This window comes from Onychomys torridus, chromosome 12, assembly GCF_903995425.1.
Source record: "Onychomys torridus chromosome 12, mOncTor1.1, whole genome shotgun sequence".
Lineage (NCBI taxonomy): Eukaryota > Metazoa > Chordata > Mammalia > Rodentia > Cricetidae > Onychomys > Onychomys torridus.
This window is the reverse complement of record NC_050454.1, coordinates 58,968,042-58,991,304: the sequence shown is the minus strand read 5'-3', so window position 1 is coordinate 58,991,304 and position 23,263 is coordinate 58,968,042. Positions and strand designations below refer to the sequence as shown.

General features: G+C 34.1%; 1 protein-coding gene across 2 annotated transcripts in view; it reads right to left on the bottom strand.

Annotated features, from left to right (window-relative positions):
- The window catches only part of Ncam2 (neural cell adhesion molecule 2), a 412,339-nt gene that overhangs the window by 38,381 nt on the left and 350,695 nt on the right, over positions 1 to 23,263 (bottom strand). For both annotated transcript variants that reach the window (XM_036203263.1, XM_036203264.1), the window contains exons 13-14: positions 9,070 to 9,189; positions 7,387 to 7,508 (exon numbers count right to left, since the gene is read on the bottom strand). In XM_036203263.1, the coding sequence (XP_036059156.1) occupies positions 7,387 to 7,508; positions 9,070 to 9,189 (242 nt within the window). The remainder of the gene's footprint in view (positions 1 to 7,386; positions 7,509 to 9,069; positions 9,190 to 23,263) is intronic.

Genomic DNA, 23,263 nt, shown 5'->3' with positions numbered 1-23,263 from the left:
TAGAATGTATAAATATTTGTCACTAGTTCTGATATATTCCTTTTATAATACCACTTTTATATGAATAACTTGAGTCAACACATTGATTCATTGTTATATTAGTTTATTTAGGCAAATGTCTATTTTATAATAACAATATTAAGATAAATAAAATAAATCCTCTTCTTTCATTGCAAAAAAGATAAGGAAGATAAAACTCTTTAATTATTATATTGGTCTGTTACATTTAGACTTTATTATACAATATCTAGATTCCAAATAATTTAAGAAGGTCAATTGAAACTTTAAATTGTGTTCCCTAAACACTGCTTCTGATCCTGAAAATACCTTCCACACAACTGATTTTATACAATCAACTTTCTTCAGTTCTTCTTAAGTCAGGAGAGATTTAACATGCCAACACTAAAAAATAGTTATGATCCCATTATGACCATCAATTTAGAAAGATATTTGTAAAAAAAAAAAGTCACAGATGTGTGAAAAAGAAACGATCAAATTATATGCCATCATGTTAACATTACAAATACATATAAAACTCCATACTTAAAATTGCTTCTTGTATTTTCTCAACTACTCTGTTGTCTCGTCTCTATTCTCCAAATACCTTAACCTGATCTTGTAGCATTATTGCTATGTGTTAACTCCCATGAGTAGTTCATGAAAATTTTGAATCCTGATTTTAATTCTTTTTTTTTTTTTATCAGTGAGGGAACAAATCAATATACTTTACAATATTATAACCTAAAATAATATATTCTTTCTGGCTCATAAGCTACAAGTTGTTATTCTCTTTCAGAACATCTACAATCTTGTCATTAGTCATCGACATTAAAATTAAATGCATATATGCGTTTGCTCACTAAACGTCACTGTCGTATAAGGAACAGTATGGTCTCAGTTATATTGTTCCCTTGTACATTGGAGTTGAAATTTGAACTAAAAGGGGAAATCCAGTGGAAATTTTAGGGATGTTACTATTACAGGGGCTTTAAAACTTCAAAATACTGATTCTTCACATAGAGACTTCACAAGACTATAGGCTAAGAGCAAAGGCATTGTCCTGAATTTGCTAACAATTTGTGTTGTAGAAAGAGCAAATCCTTGAAGGACAGACTATCCCCCAATGAGTGCAAATGTCCATTAGACTGAGGCTGCACACCGTAGATAAATCATCTTATAAGTGCATAGGTCTCCTACAGGTATGAAAGCTATTTAAAATTTATCAGACCGCCGTGCAAGGTAGAGACTCTCATATCAGGAACTCTAATAAAGGTATAATGGCACTAGGTTTCTTGTTGTGTTGTTTGCAAGTGACTACTGAGATCAAGTCTCCTGTTTTCAAATTTTAGCATTGCTGGTCTCTTTCATTTATACATTAAGATATGGAGCTGGTCGTATCTTCTTGGGAATGCTGGAGTCCAGGTATTTGTTCTAAAACTTTCTTTACAGTAATGATTTTTCAGATTTCTTCAGCTACTTTTTCCCACAATGATGACATAATTAAAAGTGCTTAGCAAGACATGACAGTAGAAATGTGACTCTTTAGGAAAAGGAAAGTGACCCAGGGAAGGAAAAAGGAAGACATGGTAATAAGGATGGGAGAGATCAAGTACATTATATACATTTCTGAAAATGTTACACCAGCACCAATTAACTACATGGCTAAAATAAACTAATACAGTCTAAGGCTGCATTAAATATAGCTGCACTATGGAATTCAGGAACCCTCAAAGCAAACATACTGGTAGTGTGTTTTCAAAAAAAGAACAGAGGATCGAGGCTCCTCAGAAAATCTTATGTGTATAAAAATTCAGAATACCAAAGTGGTTGCACTGTTCACAGTTAGCAGCAAAACAGTTCAGGGGTTGGCACAATCTCCATAGGCATATTTTACTTTTCCATTCCTGTTTTATAGTCTTCATATGTTTTCATATTTTACATATTGAAGATTATATGGTTTTCTCTTCTATTATATGGTTCTGTACTCCATCAGAAAACCCTAAATCATCTTTTTTTCCCATTAGTTCCTAAGAGATTATTAGGAAGAATACTTTATGCTTGGTTAATAATAAATTGAAAATTATTGAAGAGTAAGCTATAGCCTTTTAAAAATGTAAAAATTCTCTGGTTAAAATAGTGCTCACTGTACTAGTGACTGAGACAAGTAATATAATTGATTAGTGGTCAGTGTAGTTACATTTGAATTAACAATCATTTCTATTATGTTGTTAAAAAGAAATTCTCTGCTAGCTTGGAGATGGCAACTAGAAATTGGAACAAATTGTTGACAGCAAAGTAAGAATGTGATATACTGTGTTTTTTTAAATAAGTTTTTTTTTTTAATTTTAGTTGGGGGAAATTTATATCCTTATGTTGTTCTGAGTATCCTCTAATGTGAGACCTTCCTGCCTCATCCCCAAATTACTAAGGTTATTTCTGTATGTCACCATGACCAACTCATTGGGATTCTTTTATTAGGAAGCTTAACATAGTCATTGGGATAATAAGCACAACAATAAGAAACTGTTACATTAGATTGACAGGACAAAGGGAATGACCAAATAAAGAAAAATAAGATATTTTTAAGAAAAATTTCCATATATTCAGATTCTAATGATTTCTGTGTTCAGATATCTATGATTTTTCTCTATTCTACCCTTATTCCTTTCAAATTCACATCTTTTTTTTATTTTTGCTTTGGATGATCAATGTAACTGAACATAGAAATATAACAATTATGTCCTTGCAAATTGGAGTATACTTACAATCAAGCATTTACAAACTGAAGTACATGGGTGATCATTTCCTAAACTTGAATCTCTTCAATATTATTTTCACTTTGACAATTATGTTCTTATTTATTTATTTTATTATTAAGAAATTTTCTGTTCATTTTACATACCAACCACAGGTGCCTCTCTCCTCCCTCCTTCCACCACCCAGTATTCACCCCCACAACCCATTCCTCAGTCCCAACTCATCCAAGGCAAGGACTCCCATGGGGATTCAAGGAGAACCCCAAGAAGGCTTTTTGGAGCCCAGTGTCTATGTAGGAACAATTTTATGTGTTCTAATATGCATTTTATACATATATGACTTGTCAGAGAAGATTCATTTTGAGCCAATACATATAAAAATTTAATGAACTCACATAAATAATTAGGTAATCACCTTAGATAATTCTCCTTTTATTTTTGTTAAATTGGAAATAATTTTTTCATGCAATATATTCTGATCAAGATTTCCCCCTCCCCAACTCCTACCAGGTTCCCCCCACCTTGCCATTCACCTGATTTATGCCTTTTCTTTTTCTCTCTCTCTCTTTGGAAAACAGTCAAACAAAAAGCAATCAAACCAGAAGAAAAAGAAAATCACAAAGAAAAAGCACAAGAAACACATATGCAACATGTAAATTAAAACAAAAATATAATATTGAAGCAATAACATACAAGAATAACCAATAAGGAAAAAATACAAACAAATCAGTATAAGACAAACTGTCTACACACATACCTTTGATTTCTTGGGTCCACCCTTAAGTGTTGCTAATATTTCCACTGAGACTACATTGGAGGAAACTAACTTTTAATTTGTAAGTAGGTATCAATTGGAGATAGCTTTGTCTTTACTAAGAACTAAAATATACACATACACACATCCTTAAAAATCCATAATGTCAATTTTGTGACAGTAATTGACTCTAAATGAATATAGTATTTTTCAAGGGAACATTTCTGCCTTCAGCCAAGGCTTGAGGCTAGTACTAGCACAGAAGTAAGTGGGAGCCAATGATATGAAGTGCATTACACTGGGTAACAGAGCTCTTGAAAACCTAATGTTACACAAGACAAGAAATGCTACTGTATGTTTCTATATATGATAAATTAAAACAATAAAAGGAATGTTGCTATCATTTCACGTAGTTTTTGTTTCATTAAACTAGACTATTGTGTTAGTTATTTCATATGGAGAAAGCTATGGAAAATCAGTTTTATATTTTAAAATGTATTTATTTTGTGTATGTGCCTGCATATGTGTAGACATTGGTATATCAAGTTTCCAATCGAAAGGACAGAGGACAATTTGTACAAATTTGTTCCCATCTAATTTCATGTGTCTGAGAATTGAACTCTGGTCATCAGGCTTGGCATCAGGCACCTTTGCTCCCTAAGCCATCTTATAGATGTGTAAATGTTATTTTAATTTTGTTTAGTAGAGTTTCATTTTAAAATACTATCACATGTAATGTGGGCAGACTTTGATGAACAGTAGAAAATTCCCTTTGATTTTCTAACTTTCAAAATCTTGAATATCAATGTAGAGTCACCTTCTTAAGAGAATAGTATAAGCTGAAAAAGAATAAAAGCTAGTTTTCTAAGAATAGAAGATTATGAAAGAAAGTAACTTCAGTTCTGGTAGCATTTCTGAAATGCAACCCTAGTCCTGGATTACTTAACAAATAAACTTGTAGTTCTGGGGTGAGGGTGGAGAGCAGAACTGTTGACTTGAATACCTTTTAATCATATTTACCTTTGCTGGGGTTCCAAATGTATATTTCAACAAAGAAGTGGTCAGCCCTGAATTTAAGAGAGGAAATCATCTACCATGACTGACATTTTCCTACACATGAAGCCTCATTTGCGTCCCAAGTGAATAAGAGGTAACACCTCTTTTATTCAAATGTTTATATGAGGAACATCAAACACAAGCCCCATGAACACTAACATTTGCCTCCACTGAGTCCCACTATAGTCCCTTAAAATTTTTCTTCATTGTATTACTTCTCGTATTTGTGTTTTAATGAAGAAGTATGTCTTGTGCAGTAATATACTTAGTTTCTAAATGCATTCTTAGATAACAAAAATAATAACACTTCAAGAATCATTAAAAATAACACAGCACTCTTAGAGTACACAATTTATTAATTAAAACCCAATAATAATGAAGCTTAAAAAGGCATAGCATGAAATAATAAATGTGCTACTGTCAATTGAAATCAACAAACTACTTGCATGGAATATAGTGTTTGCGTTACTCTACTATCAGTTTATTACATTATACAATAAAACCTAGCTTTAATTTCATGTAAAAATATTCAAAAAATATATAGCCACATTACTATTGCATTGTCTTTTAGTGCTCACTCTGGTATTTTATTGCCATCCTTCCTGAGAAATCATTAATGCCTATAAGTGTTTTGTACCAAAATCTTTCTAGGTGCAATTATAGGGAGGTAACAGACACAAAGGACCTATTCTTGTTGAATTAATGATGTAGCTCTGGTCTATGTTCCTTAGACAGAGTGATTCCTTTTTTGCATAATTTTCAACAGAGAACTTCCAAGAATACTGGTCTAAATGGCATAATATTGTCCAAATAGATATACCTAAAGTCCAAGGAGACTTTCAGAGGCTCACTGATTTAGAGTCTTTATGACAGAGTATGCAAAGACACCCTGCTGCTTTTTATTGCCAGTTTGAAGCCTAGAACAGAAAATGGTCATTCCTAAAAACAGATACAAGCAGACTCACTTAGCAGGTGGTGTCTAAATGAGTGTGTGTGTGTGTGTGTGTGTGTGTGAGTGTGTGTGTGTGTGTGTGTGTGTGTGTGTGTGTGTGTGCATGTGACACAATAATAATTAAACAAGAAGATATATGAAATTGAAATGGAATGTGGAAGACCATGGAAGTTATTGGAGGGAGAAGGAACAGAGGAAATAATGTTACTGACTATTAATTTAAAAAGAGAATTTCCTTTTAAAGGGAATATTGGAATTAAATGGAAAAGTTAAAATGGTATATACTAGTGATTATTGATGGTTCCTTAGGAAATCAATTTCATTTCCATGTCTTAAAATCTAATATTCAAATTGAGAAACTGTCATAATTCACAAAATATATTGAAAATGTATTCAAGTACCATAAACCTACAATTTTGAACGTATCTATATAAAATACAAATAAAATTATTTGTAGGAAAGTTTTGAGACGCAAACACTCTTGGTGACCATCAACATCACATATAATAATGAAACAGAAGAAGTACATGTAGGAAGACAGTGTTGGCTCTCTCACAGCAAGCACAATCCCCTTCCCCAGGCACTTTTTTTTTTTTTTTTTTTACTTTTCTCATTTGACTGATACAGCCATGTAATTATTTTCATATTTCTTTACTAAGAAATTTTCTACTCACTTCACACACTATCCACAGATCCCCCCTCCTCCCTCCTCTCATCCCCAGGCCTCTTTCCCAAGCCACCCCACATCCCCACATCCCCCAAATCGAGGTCTCAAGAACACCCAATGCCATGATGTCTACAGTCTTTCACACACCAATTCAAATTACATTTTAATCAAATGATCCCTTTTACTAAAGGTCAGTGACCATTCTTTATTTAAACATTAGATTTCATTATAATGACTTGTTGTTGAACATGAGGTGCTAATATTCCTGCCTTCAGCATTTGATTTTCATCGTCAATTTGAAAGCATTAAGAATCTTCTTACACAGGCCAAAGAAAAGACTCAATAGTTAAGAGCACTGACTGTTCTTCCAGAAGAACCCGATTTGATTTCCAGATCACTCATGGTGGCTCGCAGTTCTCTGTAACTCGAGTATCAACATATTGCACACTCTTTATAAGCACCAGGCATATGCATGGTGTGGAAGAATATATGCAGGCAAAATACTTCTACACAAAATAATATAGAATGTTTTTAAAAAAGAACCACTCAGAAAAACACATCTCTGGGAATATCTTTGAGAATGTGTCCAAAGAGCTTTATAGGCAAAAGGAAGACTCATTATGCTTAATTATGAGTGGTACTGGTTCATTGGCTAGAGTCCAGTATGGTGAAAAGGCCAAAGGTAGTTGGACATCAGCCTCCCTCTCTCTGCTTCTTTACTTCCAACACAAGGTAAGTACATGATTTTTGTGCCATGATGAACTACTGCTTCTTAAATCATGACCCAAGTTACACCATCCTTTACTTAAATTACCTTTATCAGATATGTTGTTGCAGTAATATGGAAAGTTACTAATATATTTTCTGCATTATTTATAATGAACCAACTGATACAGGCTAATGTACTAAAATCAAGCAGATAAAACTAGTCACAAAGAAAAGAACTGTTATATTTTATGTTGTTAAATCACATTGGAGACTAGAATTAAGGTCATAACTATCAAAATATTTCAAAACTCTATGCTTATTCCTTAATAAAAGAAAAGGTTAAAAATATAATGATGGATTTCAGAAGTAGAAAAATTAACATTTCTCTTTTATGTTATATATTATAGATTCATTCCTCACCAATTTTTGAGATCATGGTGACTCATCATCTAGTAAGAAATAAGAATCAGAACAATAATCAAAAGATACTTACACTTCTGTATTTCACAATATATTCTAAAATAGGAGCCCCTCCATCATCTTGTTTGGTGATGCTGATTTTAAAACTCTTCCCACTGCTTGGCTGTCCATGTATGGAAGGGGGACTTGGCTCCCCTAAGAAGGAACACAAAAGTTCTTCATGAACTCCCTTTTCACATTCCTCATGATGCCTCTTCTTAATTAAACCCCCACAATATGTACCCCAAATATATGACATTTTACTTGGTTTACTTTAGATGTTTTGTCTTTTTGTGTGGCATAACTTGATGCTCACTCATAAAATAAACTTTAAAGCTCAGATGGTTTAGTAGAATTTCTATGCTTAAAATGGGAATTTCCATGTTGCATTGAAGAGGTTCATTAAATAATGAAACTGTACACAGAAGAGGTTCATTTAAAATGACACTGTGACCATTTTCTTATAACAATAGCATTTTGAGATAGTTCAAAATCAGAAACTAAATTTTCAGTATTAAATTTTAATTCACACTTTACATACATTGGATGTATTTATTTATAGACTTAAACTTTAACTTAAAAATATTAATTTTAATATTTTGCTCACATCTCATAAGTTTATGTAATGAAAATCAAAGCATTTTCACTTCATTTCCCTGTCTTTCCTGTTGAAAGCCATCTTTAACTTTTGTCTTTCTCAGTGAGTAACCACAGAATGTAATTAATTCAGTGTGAGAGGAAGTTGTTTAATGTGGAAAAGAGAACTTATCAGTAGCTACAACACTGAAGAAAAGGACACTCCTTTCCCCAGCAAACAGCCAGTTGCCCTTCTTTATCCATGATGAAACGTTAGTGCCCAATCTCTTACAGGTCCAATGCAGATAATCACAACCACTGAATGTTACTTTATCACAATGTGTAAATGAAATATGAAACAGTATGGGTTCTGTTGCAGACAAATACATAAAATGATGTCTTCAGTTTGTGTAAAATTTAATCAACCCATAAATAAAAGAACTGCATTATGAGAATGGAAAATGGGGCATCACATGATGGATTCTGAGAATATTGCCCAAACTTGGGGACTACTAATTTACTGTGGCCAATTTGGTTGACAGCAGGCCGATTCATGCCCAGATTTTGCAATAGCAATGTTTAGTCCTCTTCACTATATTATTGTCTTATATTATAAAAATAATATGAAGGTAATGCCTTTTAATATTTAAAAAATATAGATAAACCCAGTTGACTTAAAATTATTCAAAACAGGAGAATTTTGAGAAAAAGGCCACAGCTGATTATGGGCCTCCTGCAGTCACTTTTGTAACAGATTAATTGAGTTTGGTATTCATTCCTTTTTCTCACAGATCACATGAGGTGTAGTATGTTACTGTGTCTCATTAACAGAGAGGACACATAAACATTTTTCTATGAACACAATATAATCTGCAGACATAATCTAGTCAATCGCACTATAAATATGAGATATCCTAAGAGCAGATTTGCTGTTTATATTCCTCTATGCTTTTTCTTTTCTTCCCAACTTTAGAGAAATGCTGTTTTTGTAGTCCAAGATGCCACTAACTCAGAAAAAAATTCAACAGAGAGATAATTCCCTTCCCTAAAGTATTGAAATGCTTTTCTGCATTTAAAAATCCCATTAAATTTTCAAGAGAAGGATCTGGTAACAGAGAAGAGGGTAGTGATGGCTACTTACGGACTGGCAGTGTCTGGAATATTTCCACTTTGCTGTAGTCCCCTTGCCCTTTTCCATTGACTGCTGCAACCCTGATTTCATAAGTCGTATTTGGTTCCAGGCTGCTCAAAACAACCGTTGCTAAGAAAACAAAAAAACAAAACAAAACTGGAATCCTTCGCAACTGGGGTGCCATTCATTTTACAACCTCAGAATAAACTAAATCAGGTCCTGTTTTCGCCTCTTTTACTCCGCTCACTTGCGTGTTTTATTATAACTTATTTTCTGTTATCTACTGTACCAAACCTGGGTTTATAATCATGCAATTACACAAGACAGAGCTAAACATGTAGAGAAACACATCTCAAAGGAAACCCATGGTGGCACCTGCCAAGCCTCTTGGTTTCACACATGATTTTTGAATTTTGGTTCAGGTCTCGTATCACTGCCTCTTTATAGTTTTCTTTTATTTTTTCCCTAATGTAGCTTTAAAAATTCTATCATTGTGCCTGGGTGATACTGCTTATATTTGACAGCAAAATATAACCAATGGAGACAACATCTCACAGCAAACTCCTTGGTTTTATGCTATAGTCCCCAAAAATAAAAGAAAGGATTTTTAATTAAAACTATCTAGTGGGAATGTACCTCTTGATTATAATCACTCATCATGGATCTCTATACTACAATCAGTCACAGTCTAAGTTAAAGAGATAATTCATAAGAGGAAATACAATTTGTCATAAACAATGATTAAATTCTACTCAAGAAAAAATTTATAAAGTTATTAGTTTCAACTGTGATTAAAACTTGAATTTTATATACTTTATTTTAATAGAATTATTATTTCTCAGGTGGGTGGTGGTGGTGCATGCCTTTAATCCCAGCACTCGTGAGCCAGGCAGATCTCTGTGAGTTCAAGACCAGCCTGGTCTATGGAGCGAGATCCAGGACAGGCACCAAAACTCCACAGAGAAACCCTGTCTCAAAAAAAAAAAAAAAAAAGAAAGAAAGAATTATTATTTCTCTAGGTAGAAATGTGTTTCAAGGTATACTACTATTGTCTTCCCTTTATAAAAAATATAGAATGCATTATATTAAATTGTCTAACAACAGATAATTGTTAATGTCAATGCATAATCCAGAGCTTAACTGGAGATCACTGTCACAATTTTTTATCTGATGACATATAATAATTGTACATACTAACAGAGTACTGAGTGTCATTTTTGTACAAATCCATAGTTTATAATGCTAAAATGAAAGTTAAGAAATCAAATTCACAAGCAATTAATTATTTTGTGATGAATTCTTCAAATTTCTTTATTCCAACTATTCTTAGGCTTTGACACCATGCATATGCTCGAAAAACAGCAGAAAGGTTATACTTCCATTATGAAGAGTTTCTATACTTTTCTCAATTTCATTATCTGAAGAGAAAATCAAATCTACGTTGGAAAATACATGACGAGTCAACACGTCCTATTACATGAATTATATCAATGTTGATAAAGGTGACTGACACAGAGAAAGACTTGCCTGGGCAGCAAGAAACATCTGAGGTTAAACATATGGAGACAAACCACGCTAAGACTTGCAAAGTTTTCAGGTATGTGTTAAATATTACATATGTAAGTCACAATAAGTAATAAAAAAAAATGAATCATGAGTAAAGAGAGTTACATGGCAGGGTTTTGGAGGGGGAAATTACTGTAATTATATAATAATCTCAAAAAACTAAAAAAAATAAGTAAATGTTAGTTAAACATTCACTATATTTTACCAGTTTTGTTATTTAATACATATTAAATTATAATTATATTTCACATAATTACAATATATAATTAATACATATTGAATAGAACTTAATGCAATTGAAAGAAAAATGAATAAATTCTCTAAAATTAAAGAATACAAAATATGTACTAATTCCTCAAGACAGTAATGAATTAGTTCTCTGGACAATCAACATGAGTCACATGGTATGGGCTGGCCTTCAACCACATTCTTCTCATCCTGATGGAACAGGATTGCGGCCAGAGAGGAGCTTGTGATAGAACCACGCTGTAACTAATTAACAGTCTTTGAAGCATAACAGTGTTGACATGTATTGGAGACTGCTGAAAGAAGCCATGTACTTATTGTCTAGCTTCATCATCCGTTGGGACCCACAACTGTTAGAAACAGTCTGTCTCTGAATTCTTAAAATAAATATTTAAAATTATTTTAATATCAGAGTCAAAAAAGTATAGAAGTACATTGAAAGCTGAAAATATTGTTTTGGGTCAAAGAGCAGCCCATTATAGTACATTAGTGGAAATAGAACTATTTTAATATGTAGTTATAGATACTAATAGACATTTAGATAGATGATTTACATTAGTGTATTATGCAATAACATATGATATAGTATAAACTATAGATGCTTCCACCACCCAGAACAACTTTGACTAGCTATTTCATCCTCCTTTTTTCTATGATTAAAAAAAGATGAACCCGTAGTAAAATATTAATTTAAGGTGTGTTACTTATTTTTTTGTGTGTGTGTGTGTTGCTTTTGTTTAACTCTGTGAAGCTGTATTACTGTGCCTGTCTAAAACACCCGATGGTCTAATAAAGAGCTGAACAGCCAATAGCAAAGCAGGAGAAAGGATAGGCAGGACTGGCAGGCAGAGAGACTAGATACAAAGAGAAAACTGAAAGTGGAGATCTAGGAGCCAAAAAAGGAGGAGAGCTCCAGTGGCCAGCCACCCAGCAAGTCATGGAGTTAGATTTACAGAAGTAAGAGAACGGGAAAAGCGCAGAGGAAAAGATAGATGGATATTTTAAAGTTAAGAAACGCTGGATAGAAAATAAGCCAAGATAAGGCCAGCATTCATAATTAAGAATAAGCCTCTATGTGTGATATTTTTGGGAGCTGGGGGTCAGCCCCACACCCCCAAAAGAGCAGACACAACAGCAGTGCAAACCTGAAAGCATCACCATGAAGACACGCAGACTCTCCTATGCCCATTTTAATCAGGGAATCAGGAACGCTTATTCGTTTGTCATGAAAAGCCAGCACGAAAGGAGAGCAACAGAATTCAAAGCTTACAGTTTCAATGCTGAGTAAAATTCCCTATGAATCGGTGTAGTATAGATTACATTTTAAATTTAGAGGTCTATTTTTTAATATTTTTGGTTAAAATTGGTAAGAGCTAAGCCATTAAATTACCATCATATATAATGCAAAGAAACCTGATACCTGAACCATAAAACCATATATTTACATTTTACTGGAGCTGTTGGTTCATTTCCAGGAAAATATCCCACTTCTAGGTGTTGCCTTTTTCAGACACTTCACAGAGACTGCGAAGCCACAGACATCTAACTGACAATGGGACCGTACTTCTTGAGCTACATGATGCACCATCAAGTTGATTTTGCATATTCATCACATTAATCTGTTCTGCTCTCTATCACAGTTGCTCCAGGTAGTGAGTTTCATATCAGAGCAATTTTCAGGACAGAGTAGCAAAGAGGGTAAAAATATGGTCTCAAATATTTTACAATTCTAAGATGAAACACTCAGGAGGAAGTGAATAGTAGGAGGACCTATACACATTCTTCAAAATTGTAGGTACTAAGTTTGAAAGCTAACCCATTGATGCAAGGTTTCCAGGTTCATGTACAACAAGTCAGTTTGTTTTCAAGTCTGTCCTGAAGAAAGCTTGCTCCAATAACCCTTATTGTGACTATCAACTTTTTCTGTGAAACTAAAGATTATTTTGTCATGTAGAAATAATTGCATACATGGTTCAAATTAAAGTGGGAAAAAGGAAATAGATTCCAAGGGGGCAATGCCTGACTCTGTAATTTGACTTGCCTTACTTAAAAAAGGAGGAGATATCCCTCAAATTGTCCATAATTTTACCAAACACAGTTTCTGAACACCTACGGTGGAGCCTGAAAGCAAACCACCACTTGAAAAGTGCAAGGCTGCCCACTCTGTAAGAGATTTGCACCTCAAATTATGACGTTAGTCAATAGATTTATTTCCTTCCATGTGCCCATACAATTGGACAATGGAACTATGGACGGATGTGTGGGATGGCTTCTTTCACTATAATTTATTAGAAATTCAAAAGCAAAAATTACAACTCTGTGTAACTAGATTAAAACCTACTACATTTTCTCTAAGGACAAACTGTATAAATGAATGAATATCCCAGCCACATGAAGTCAGCATGACTTGAAAGTCCCACCTTGATTTGTTAGGTATGAGTTTTGTAAAGAAGCAGGTTTCCTTCCCTAATTTAATGTTGTAGTTTGAATGAAATATGATTAATTTTCTTAAATAACCATTGACTATAACTGCAAAATTCTTCGTAAAAGTGCAAAGTGCACATTAAAATAATGATATTTAAGCTGGCCCATGGAAGAAAAGCATGAACTTTTAAAATTTATGATTTTACAACTTGTAAAAATACTAGATCAGGAGGACAGAAATTGTATTCTCCTTTCACGAGGCATCAAATTTTAGCACTGGGAGTTATAAGGTTTTATTTCTTTCAATGCAAACAAACCTTATTCCTTTACGGTCAACAGACACAGAGGCTACAGAATATTTACTGCCTTTGGAGAAAAGGAAATGATTAAGGAAACTAATTAAAAGAAGCAGACACCTACAGTATGATTAAATGTAGCTATGTTCTCTTCCATTTCTGAAATCCTGGATTACCACAGTGGCTTACCTGACACTCACTGTCAGTGGATGAGATGATCCTCAGGCTAGAACTACAGCATCTCTGCCCTTAAATGGGACAGATGAGGTTGCCAAGAACAACAAAACAGTCCTGACAACAATGGGAAATTTCAAAGTACGGGGTGATACCCTGGGTATTACCCTGACTGTTCATCTCCTCACAGAAGTCTAAAAATTCATGAAAACTCTGAATTTTTCCAGTTAATATGCAGTTTGTACTGTGTAAACAAAAGAAGTAAAACCAGACATTCAACATCCATTTAGCTTAAAATATTATGAACCTTTTCACAAATTTGCCAGAGACTGGAGTCATAATGGAAATACATTTCTTTTACTGTTTCTATTATTAATGATAAAATTATAATATTTTGATTGAGGAATAATTCCATGGATAATTTAAAGCATATCAATTTTTAAGAAAAATTATATACAAACATACATGTTTATCTCAGGGCAATAATTTTCACTTAATTTTGAAGTGTAAGTTTTTATAGGAAATAAAATTATCACAAATTCAGATGACAATAATTGGAATATAAAAATATTATTCATGAAAACTTTGATTTAAAAGTTTCACCAAACAAGACAATTCATACTTAATCATCCTTTGCATAACAGAAAACCTTATTACTCAAATGAACCACTTCTAGATATCATCATAATGAAGATGATACTTAACTTGAGGAAGAATGTTTAGGAGGAATACACAAATTCAATCTACAGTAGATTTTTCTTGTAAGTTTTAAGATGTTAGGACTTTCCTTTAAAAATGTAATTGATTTTGGAATGAAATTTACATATAATACATTTAACTCAAGTTATTAGAAGATACAATGCCTTCCTTTTAATATTTTATTTAATTGAGTTTATAAGTTATCATTAGACTAAACAACACAATCCATGTTGGCAATCTTCATTAATACCTACCATTCTGAATTGGATTTAAACCAGTAATTTTCTTTTATTTGTCATTAAATTTGCTGTTTAACAATTTTATACATGCACACAGCAAGCTCCTTTTATTCATACTGCAACTTCATTTATCTCCTTTTATGCTTGCCACAGCACCCACCCTTTTAGGCCCCTTGTCTGATTTCCTGTATTTTGTTTTATTTGCAGACCCACTGATGTTAACCGGGACCATATGATTCAGAATCTACCAAATGATGGTGGGCTTTCCATTTGGTACACAACTCTGTAGGAGCACATTAGAATCAAAGGAAAAAACGCAAAGATGGGGGACTCTTGACAATGACAGATCACACAATCTGATTAATGTAAGTTTGATTCTAGAGCTCACAGAGAAAATAAATACTTAGTAGCCACACCTGAGTAATTGAAATTATGAACAATTTATTCTGTCACTTTTAAGTCTTGGGCCAATCATCTAATTTTATATGTGCCATTCAACATTCATAATCAGATCTCAAAGTAATGAGATAGGAAAGGTCCTTGCTCTTGCATTAACATTTTCTATTTTGAACTGTACTAAACCAGAGATTTCTGAGATGTTATAAGGTACTCCTGGCACAGAAGCGGTGTATAGGTAAAAATGCAGTGTTTTTCTGCATTAATTATTTGTATTTTAGCATTTTTACAGCAGAAGCTCTCAGTTTTATTGGTGTTATAACTAGTTTCATTTGAAAACTCATAACAATAGTTAAAATCCACTTATTATAGCTTATTCTTTTCTGAAGTTAACTATCGATCTTCATTAGTATATTAGCATTCTTATCATAGCTCAGTGAAATTCAGGACCCATCCACATTTACATATTAGCACATATAGAGGATAGTCTTTTATTCTTTGTCAGTAGTACTAGATTATTTAATTTTTCATTTAACTTTAAATGAATTAATATAACTGTTTTATGAAAAGTAATTGCAAAATTTTAAAGACTTTCATATGTACTTAAGCATGGGTATAAAAATATTAAGAACAGATGACTGAAGCATATGAGTATGGGGTTCAGAAAGAAGATAAAACTCAGGAGGATCTTCATATCAGCACATAATTACATCATCTGAGACTATATTACATTATATCCGTATGCTGATTTTTGAAAGGATGTGAATTATTTTGTACCTCCTACCATTTGAGAATACAAGAAGATTATATTTGCTCAATGGAGAGAAATTTGTCAGTACTTTGATCTAGAACTTGCAACCCTATAGAAGTAGAAGAAATCCAATAAATGGCAGAATATTCGTTGTAGAAGCAAGGTGTAGTCACTGAGCCACTGATATCTCAGAACTAATTCCATGGCAGCTATGGTAGATCTTTTGAGAATATATGTTTTTGGATCTCGACACTGGTAAAATATGAAGGATTAAAGCTTAGTTTTCATATTAATGCTGGAAGCATAACTTCCAAGATTGTGGTGATGACATCTACCTGGTTTCCTCATTCCAGTAGAATAGTAATGGAGAACAGTAACATTTTAGAAAATAAAACTTCCAACAAGAGACCTAAAAGTCACCAAAGTACATCCTGGAAAGAAAGGTCAGTTTCACAATCCAAGTACACTGTGCTTCTAGGACAAGAAAGGGAAAAGTTATGAAAGACACACTCTAATAAAATTGTTCTGTCAAAGAATGTTGAATGTAACGTATGAAAATATCTTAATCTGTGAAGGTTATACCTCTACCCACTATGAGCACAAGAGCCAGAGAACAACTCATGAACTGATATAATGTGAAACCCACTAGATAACTGTGGGAACCCATTTTCAGGTTCCTCATGGTTTTACGCAGCAGGTATGCCTAGAGGATGATTAGGGCCATGGGCCTGAGTGCAGGTGTCTGAGATGGTCTGCACTTGGCTGTGGTGGAGGAGGAGGTCTTTTGCTCCACCCCTTGGCATCTCTATAAATACCCTGGGGCAGAGACAGTCAGGGCCCATTGGAAAAGGTTCCAGGCCCTCTAGAGGCTATCCTGTATTTTCTATCTGTTTATCTCCCCAATATAAATCCTTCTATCAAATATTTTCTCCTGCTCGTGCTCAAGAAAACTATGGGGAATGCCCCACAGATAAGAACAAATGCATACTGAAGCTGAGGTCCTAATACTGGCAGCCTCATTCATCCCAGGTAAGACAAACATAATTACTTGTCAATGTGAACACTAGAGTAGGTAAGACTAAATCAACTATTCAGACAATGAAATCTTCATCCAATTAATATTCTCAGAAAACAACACATACAAGTACTAATACACAGTATTCATATTGAGAGATAGATAAAAAAGTTGTAAGGGAGGGATGATCCATTTTGATGATATTTGATGATACAGATTTTTTTTTCAGAACACCTGCTGAAACTGCTTTGAGAGGATACTGTTTATTGACAAAAACATTCAAAAATGTTTACACTAGAGAAGTAGAAACACAAGCTGGCAGAAAGTCCTCCTGCAAAGTTCAATTTAGGAGTGGACTCTAGAGAAAATGAGATCTCTTATGAAAAATAAGCAAGAAAAATTGTTTGTTTATTTGTTGACCTGGACTCAATATGTAGCCCTTGCCAGCTAGAAAACTGGGTATGTAGCCCATACTAGCCTCAAACTGAAATAGTTGCACTTGTTTCTGCTTCCCAAATGCTAGGATTAAATCATGCCAGCAAGATAGAGATTTATTTCAATGATGGTTTATTTTATACTTATTTCAATTTTTTATAGTTTTATCTTAAAGGCACCTTTATTAATTGCTGTGGAGCCATGCAAACTGGTTTAGCCATTTCAGAAATCAGTCTAGAGGTTCTGTAAAAAGCTAAAAACATAGTTGCTAAATAATCCAGTTATACTTCTCACATGCACTAGGGACTCTTCCCTACAACAGATATATCTACATATCAGTGTTCATTTAGGCTCTGTCCATAATACACATGATATGGAACCAGCTTAGATGACCTTCAGTAGATGAATATATAATTAATCTCTAATGAATCTCTGATACATATATATCATGGAATTTTAGAAAGCTTTAAAAATGAGGTTATGATATATGTGGGAACATGGATAAAACTGAAATCTATAGTGAATCATTTAACCCAGGCCAGAATCACAAATATCACATGTTCTCTCTCACGTGCACTTTAACTACAACTTTTTAGAGTAATGTGTTTATATTTGAGTCAAAAGGGTTATAATGTCAGTAAAGGATAAAAAGACAAACTGGCTGCTCTAAGGAGAACAATGGAGAGACCTTAAGAAAGATGAGTTCGCATAATGCATTAGGTATAAAAGAATAGAGGACATGAAAAAGTCTAATCAGGAAGAGGAGTACAAGGAAGAGTAGAAAAAAGCAAGGAAGAAAAAGGGGTATTCAAAATTAAGGCTATGGAGAAAATATGGAAATCTAATCTTTCATAAGAACAAAAACAAAATAAAAATGTTTGAAGAGAGGAACCCACAGATGAATAATACTCCTAAAGAAGCTGAGAGTTGCAAAATAAAAATCTCAGTGGCAGGTGTGGGATTAATCCACAGGAGTTGTTACTCAATGAGAGTCAGAAAGTCCCCTAACAATATAGGCTATAGCCATTGCTTTTGCTGGCCATCTAAAATTAATGATGAGACGATATTGCTAAAGATCCAGCACACTTTTGTTACAATGTAGTGATTCTTTCCTCCCTACCATCTACTTTAACAGATCATGTAGATACTATGCAGACTGTAGGAGAAAAGTCCTCAACAGTCTTGCCCACCTCAGAATGTTGCAAGCCACCATAGTGAAGGTAAGCTACTGCTTTCTGACTGGATTTATTATCTACACTAAAGGAAGAAACACTGGCCTAGTGCTATAAAGCTGTTCAACAACCCAAGACTGAAGAGGTACGGTAGTTGGTACCAGAGAGGGAGCCAATAAGTGTCATTTTGCTAAATTATCATAGTATTAAATTTACCTAAATTTGAATCATTATGTCTACACATTAGTATAAACAAGGAACAACATCCTAGTGAATGACAAATGGGTCATTGAAAATATCAGAAAAGGAATTTTAAATTTCACAGAACAAAGCTTAATTAAACTTACACATAACAGAACCTGGGAATAAATGGAAAGCAACACTAAGATGTACATTTATAGCTATAAATGACTAAGTTAAAAGGCGATCGAAAGTGAATAAATTAATGATGTAACTTAGTTCTTAAAAATACAACAACGAACAATTTCAAGCCAAACCAATTAGTAGAGAGAAAATAGTAAATATCAGGACAGCAATAAATGAGATGGGAATGAAAAGAAGAAGGTATTAGTGAAAACAAAGAACTGTTTCTTTGAAACGTCAAATCTGATTAAAAATCTTTATTCAAAACAATGCAAAGGAAGAATAATGAACACTAAAATTGGAGATAAAATGAAGACATTAAAAGAGATACCCAATTCAGAATATCATTATAATACACTAAAATTGTATTTGAACATTGGAAAGCCTATGAAAAGTGAAATGCAATTCTAATGCATATGCCATATCAAAATAACCAAATGTTATTTTAGTATAAACTGCTTGAACAATTTAAAACAATCAATGAGATTGAAACAGCTATAAAATGTTGCCCAAGTATACAGTCACAGTTAAAAGCAAATCGAGTTTTAAAGAAGCAACTGTATAGCTCCTCTAAATTTCCTGTAAAAGAAATAAGAGGAAAACAATATTTCATATTATATAGCCAGAATTAACCTGCTACCACTCCAGAAAAAAATGTCATAAAGAAAAAGATAGCCCAAAATTCTCGATAAATATTTGCAGACTGTGTTTAACAACCCATCAAAAGGTCATTTCCAAAGACCAAGTAGTTGGGTTCATTGGAGATGTGAAAACATGATTCAGCAGCATAAATTGGTTAAAAAAAAAATGTCACATAGACTCAATGGCAGAAATCTCATGATCTTATCTATATCTGTAGAAAAGGTTCTTTACAATATCCATTAGTCCTTCTTCATAAAAAAAAAGAAATTAGAAATAGGAGAAACATATCTCAACCCAAAAGAGATATATAAAACAACATAAAAGAGAATGTTGGACAATCAAATCATCTTCACTTATGTAATGACTAAACATGGATGTTCACCCTGTCCAATCCTATGAAGTGCAGTGTTTGAATACTTAACAAGTGCAACACAACCCTGTAAAGAACAAAAATGGGTAGGAAAATTAAACTGTATGCTCAAATTATTCTGGTATGCACATACTATGGAGCTATGCATAAGAACCTAAAGACTACAGTAGAAAATTCATAGAAATAACAAACAGCTGCTCAGAAGTGTCACAGAAACTTCATGGTAAAGGTTGAGATAAGTGGTTAAGTACTCAGTTATAATGAAACATCTATATTAAACCCATCCAACTGTAGGAGCTCTCTTTTAGACACAAAAGTCTATTATGAGTGACATTCCTGAAAAGGAGCTGTGTCTCAATGTGAATGACAAGCTCCTGAAAGGAGTCTGTGTCTCCAGAGAATGATGGAATGATTGAAATTCCTGTATTGGAGAGAAAGTGGAAATAGGGTAGTTAGGGTAATTTTAGTCAAGAACTAACATCTTTTTTTTTTTTTTTTTTTTTTTTTTTTTTTTTTTTTTTTTTTTTTTTTTTTTTGGTTTTTCGAGACAGGGTTTCTCTGTGTAGCTTTGCGCCTTTCCTGGAACTCACTTGGTAGACCAGGTTGGCCTGGAACTCACAGAGATCTGCCTGGCTCTGCCTCCCCAATGCTGGGATTAAAGGCGTGTGTCACCACCGCTCGGCATGAACTAACATCTTAAACAAAAACCTCTTACAAGCTATGAATGTAGTAGAACACTAACTTCTACCAATCCAAGGCTTCCAGTGGAAGGATTGGGATGCCAAACTAGCCACAAAACCTTCGACCTACAATTTATCTGGCCTAAGACCTACAATTTGTCTGGCCTAAAAGATGTGCTAGGATAAAGGTGGTACAGAATTTATGGAGGTGGTCAATCTATGACTGGTCCAGCCTGAGGAGCCCCCTGCCCCACATGGTACTACCTGGAGTACCAGAACCAGAGACTAATTGCCCAGAGACGTAGGATAGATCCAAATACAACTGGCAAAAAAAAAAAAAGTCAATGAAATGTTTCCTGATGGCACTCCACTATACCCGCAGATCAGAGCCTAGCATAATCTTCACCAAAAATGCTTCATCCTGCAACTGATGAGCGCAGATAGAGAGACCCACAGACAAACATGAGGAGTCAGGGGAATCCTACAGAAGAGATGGAGGATGGATTGTAGGGACCAGAGGGGTCAAGAGTACCACCAGAAAACTGCCCACAGAATCACCTAACAAGGGCTTATAGGGGCTCCCCAAAACTTAACCAACAATTTGGGAGACTGTGTGGGGTCTATGCTAGGTTCTCTGCATATATGTTGTGGGTGTGTAGCGTGGTCCTCTTGTGAGACAACTACCAGTAGGAGCAGGGGCTGCCTCTGACTCTTGCCAGCTTTGGGGACCTTTCCCACACACTGGGTTGCCTCATCCAGCTGTACGATGAGCATATGTGACTACTATTATTTTAACTTGATTTTCCGTGTTTGGTTGATATCCCTAGGTGGCCTGCCCTTTTCTGAAGGAAAAGGAGGATTGGGTATAGGGATGAGGGAAGGAGGCCCTAGGAGGAGAAGAAGGAAGGGAAACTTAGTAGGGATGTAATATATCAGAGATGAATGAGTAAAAAGGAAAAAAAGAGCCAAGAATGTGATCAGATAGCATCTCAGGTCTATAAAAATGCTGCCCCCTTTCCTGCTGCACATTTACCTTTGGTGTACCTACCCACCAATCTATTTTTAAGTTGCCTTAAATTATGACGTTCATTGTTCTGGTTAAGCTATAAAACCCTACAGAAACTGCTTCCACATTGGAACATGGAATGTGGGATGACATAAATTAATGTTTCTGGGACATGGTCACTCACAAAAGGGCTCCAGCATAGGCTATCTAGTATTCCACTAAAGTTGAGTGCTGTGATTTTTACACTGATGCTATCGAATACATGAACTCGTAGCAGCTAAGGGTTACCTTCGGAAGATCAAGCCAGCCACTATCCTGTGGCATATATGTTTATATTACATACAGACTCAACAAACATGCTCACATGAGCATGCACACACTCATAGACACATACACAAACTCAGTTAAACACAGACACACACATCTAAACTCACACAGACTCACACACATACAGACACATACACACATATATACACACAGACACTCACAGATATACACACCCACACAGACACACAGAGAGACACATATATACACAGACAGACAGACAGACACACACACACACACACACAGATGGTGAAAATAAGAAAGTGGTACTGGGAGGAATGAATGAAAAAAACAGAAGAGAGATGAATGCAGAAAAGGAAAGTAAAGGGGTAAATAAGGTCAAAATATATTATTTTCTTTTATGAAAATATCCTTATAAAACCCTAAATATGTATGGCTAATGCACAGCAGTAAATAATATATTTAAATAATAAATTATGGGGAAAGAAATTTTAAGGTAAAACATCTACATTCATTGGTTATTTCCATAAGAGTATTTCATGCAAACTGAAATTATTGCACTTACTAAAACTCCTACAATGCTTCTGAAGTTCATAAAGGAAAATCAAAGCCTGGTATTTTATGTTCAGAGAATTAAAGTCTGCAAAGCACACTTCCAGTGGACACAAAGATTAGATTTTGGTAGAAGATGAGTAATGAATTAGTCTTGTTTCCAAATTTTTCAGTTGGGACATTTTGATGATGTCATGTTACTGTAGTCAGAAAGTTTTTCTTCTTTCTAATGGCAAGAGTGTTCTCTTTAAAAAGACAATGATTGATTGGAAGATTTTGTGGAGTTTGGGGAAGAAATCACGCAATCTAATTTTTTGTATCAATTTACAATGCAGATATAAAAAGATTCAAATTCTCCCTCATGAAATTCACTTGTGTTTAGTGGAGCTTAACAAAATGCAAAGGAGAATAAATTACTAATACTAATTGGTATCCAAAGGCAAATGTGTGATAATTTCCTCCTATGTCTAGAAAAGGAAAATGTGTATCAAGCCTATGAAAATGCAAATAATGGCACTAACCACCTGCTTAATGACAAGGGCAAGTACAACCTGTTTTTGTTACATAATTCATTTTCTATTTATCAAGTATTTGAATACTTGACGTCTGCTGAACAGCCACAGAACAGGTGTTTTCTACTGGAAACCTTGCTGTTTTAAAGTTGTTTGCATCTAAAAGAACACAAGGGCAGATCCCTACACTGAACTAATCTAACTGTAAATTTGATTTTTTTTTTTGAAGCTCAAAGCTCACATTGTTTAATCCTTTAAGGAGAATTATATATATATATATATATATATATATATATATATATATATATATATAATATATAGCAAGAACTCCAGGAAAGTTTTAAAAGAGCTGAGAATAATTTTTCTTGGAAACAGGGATG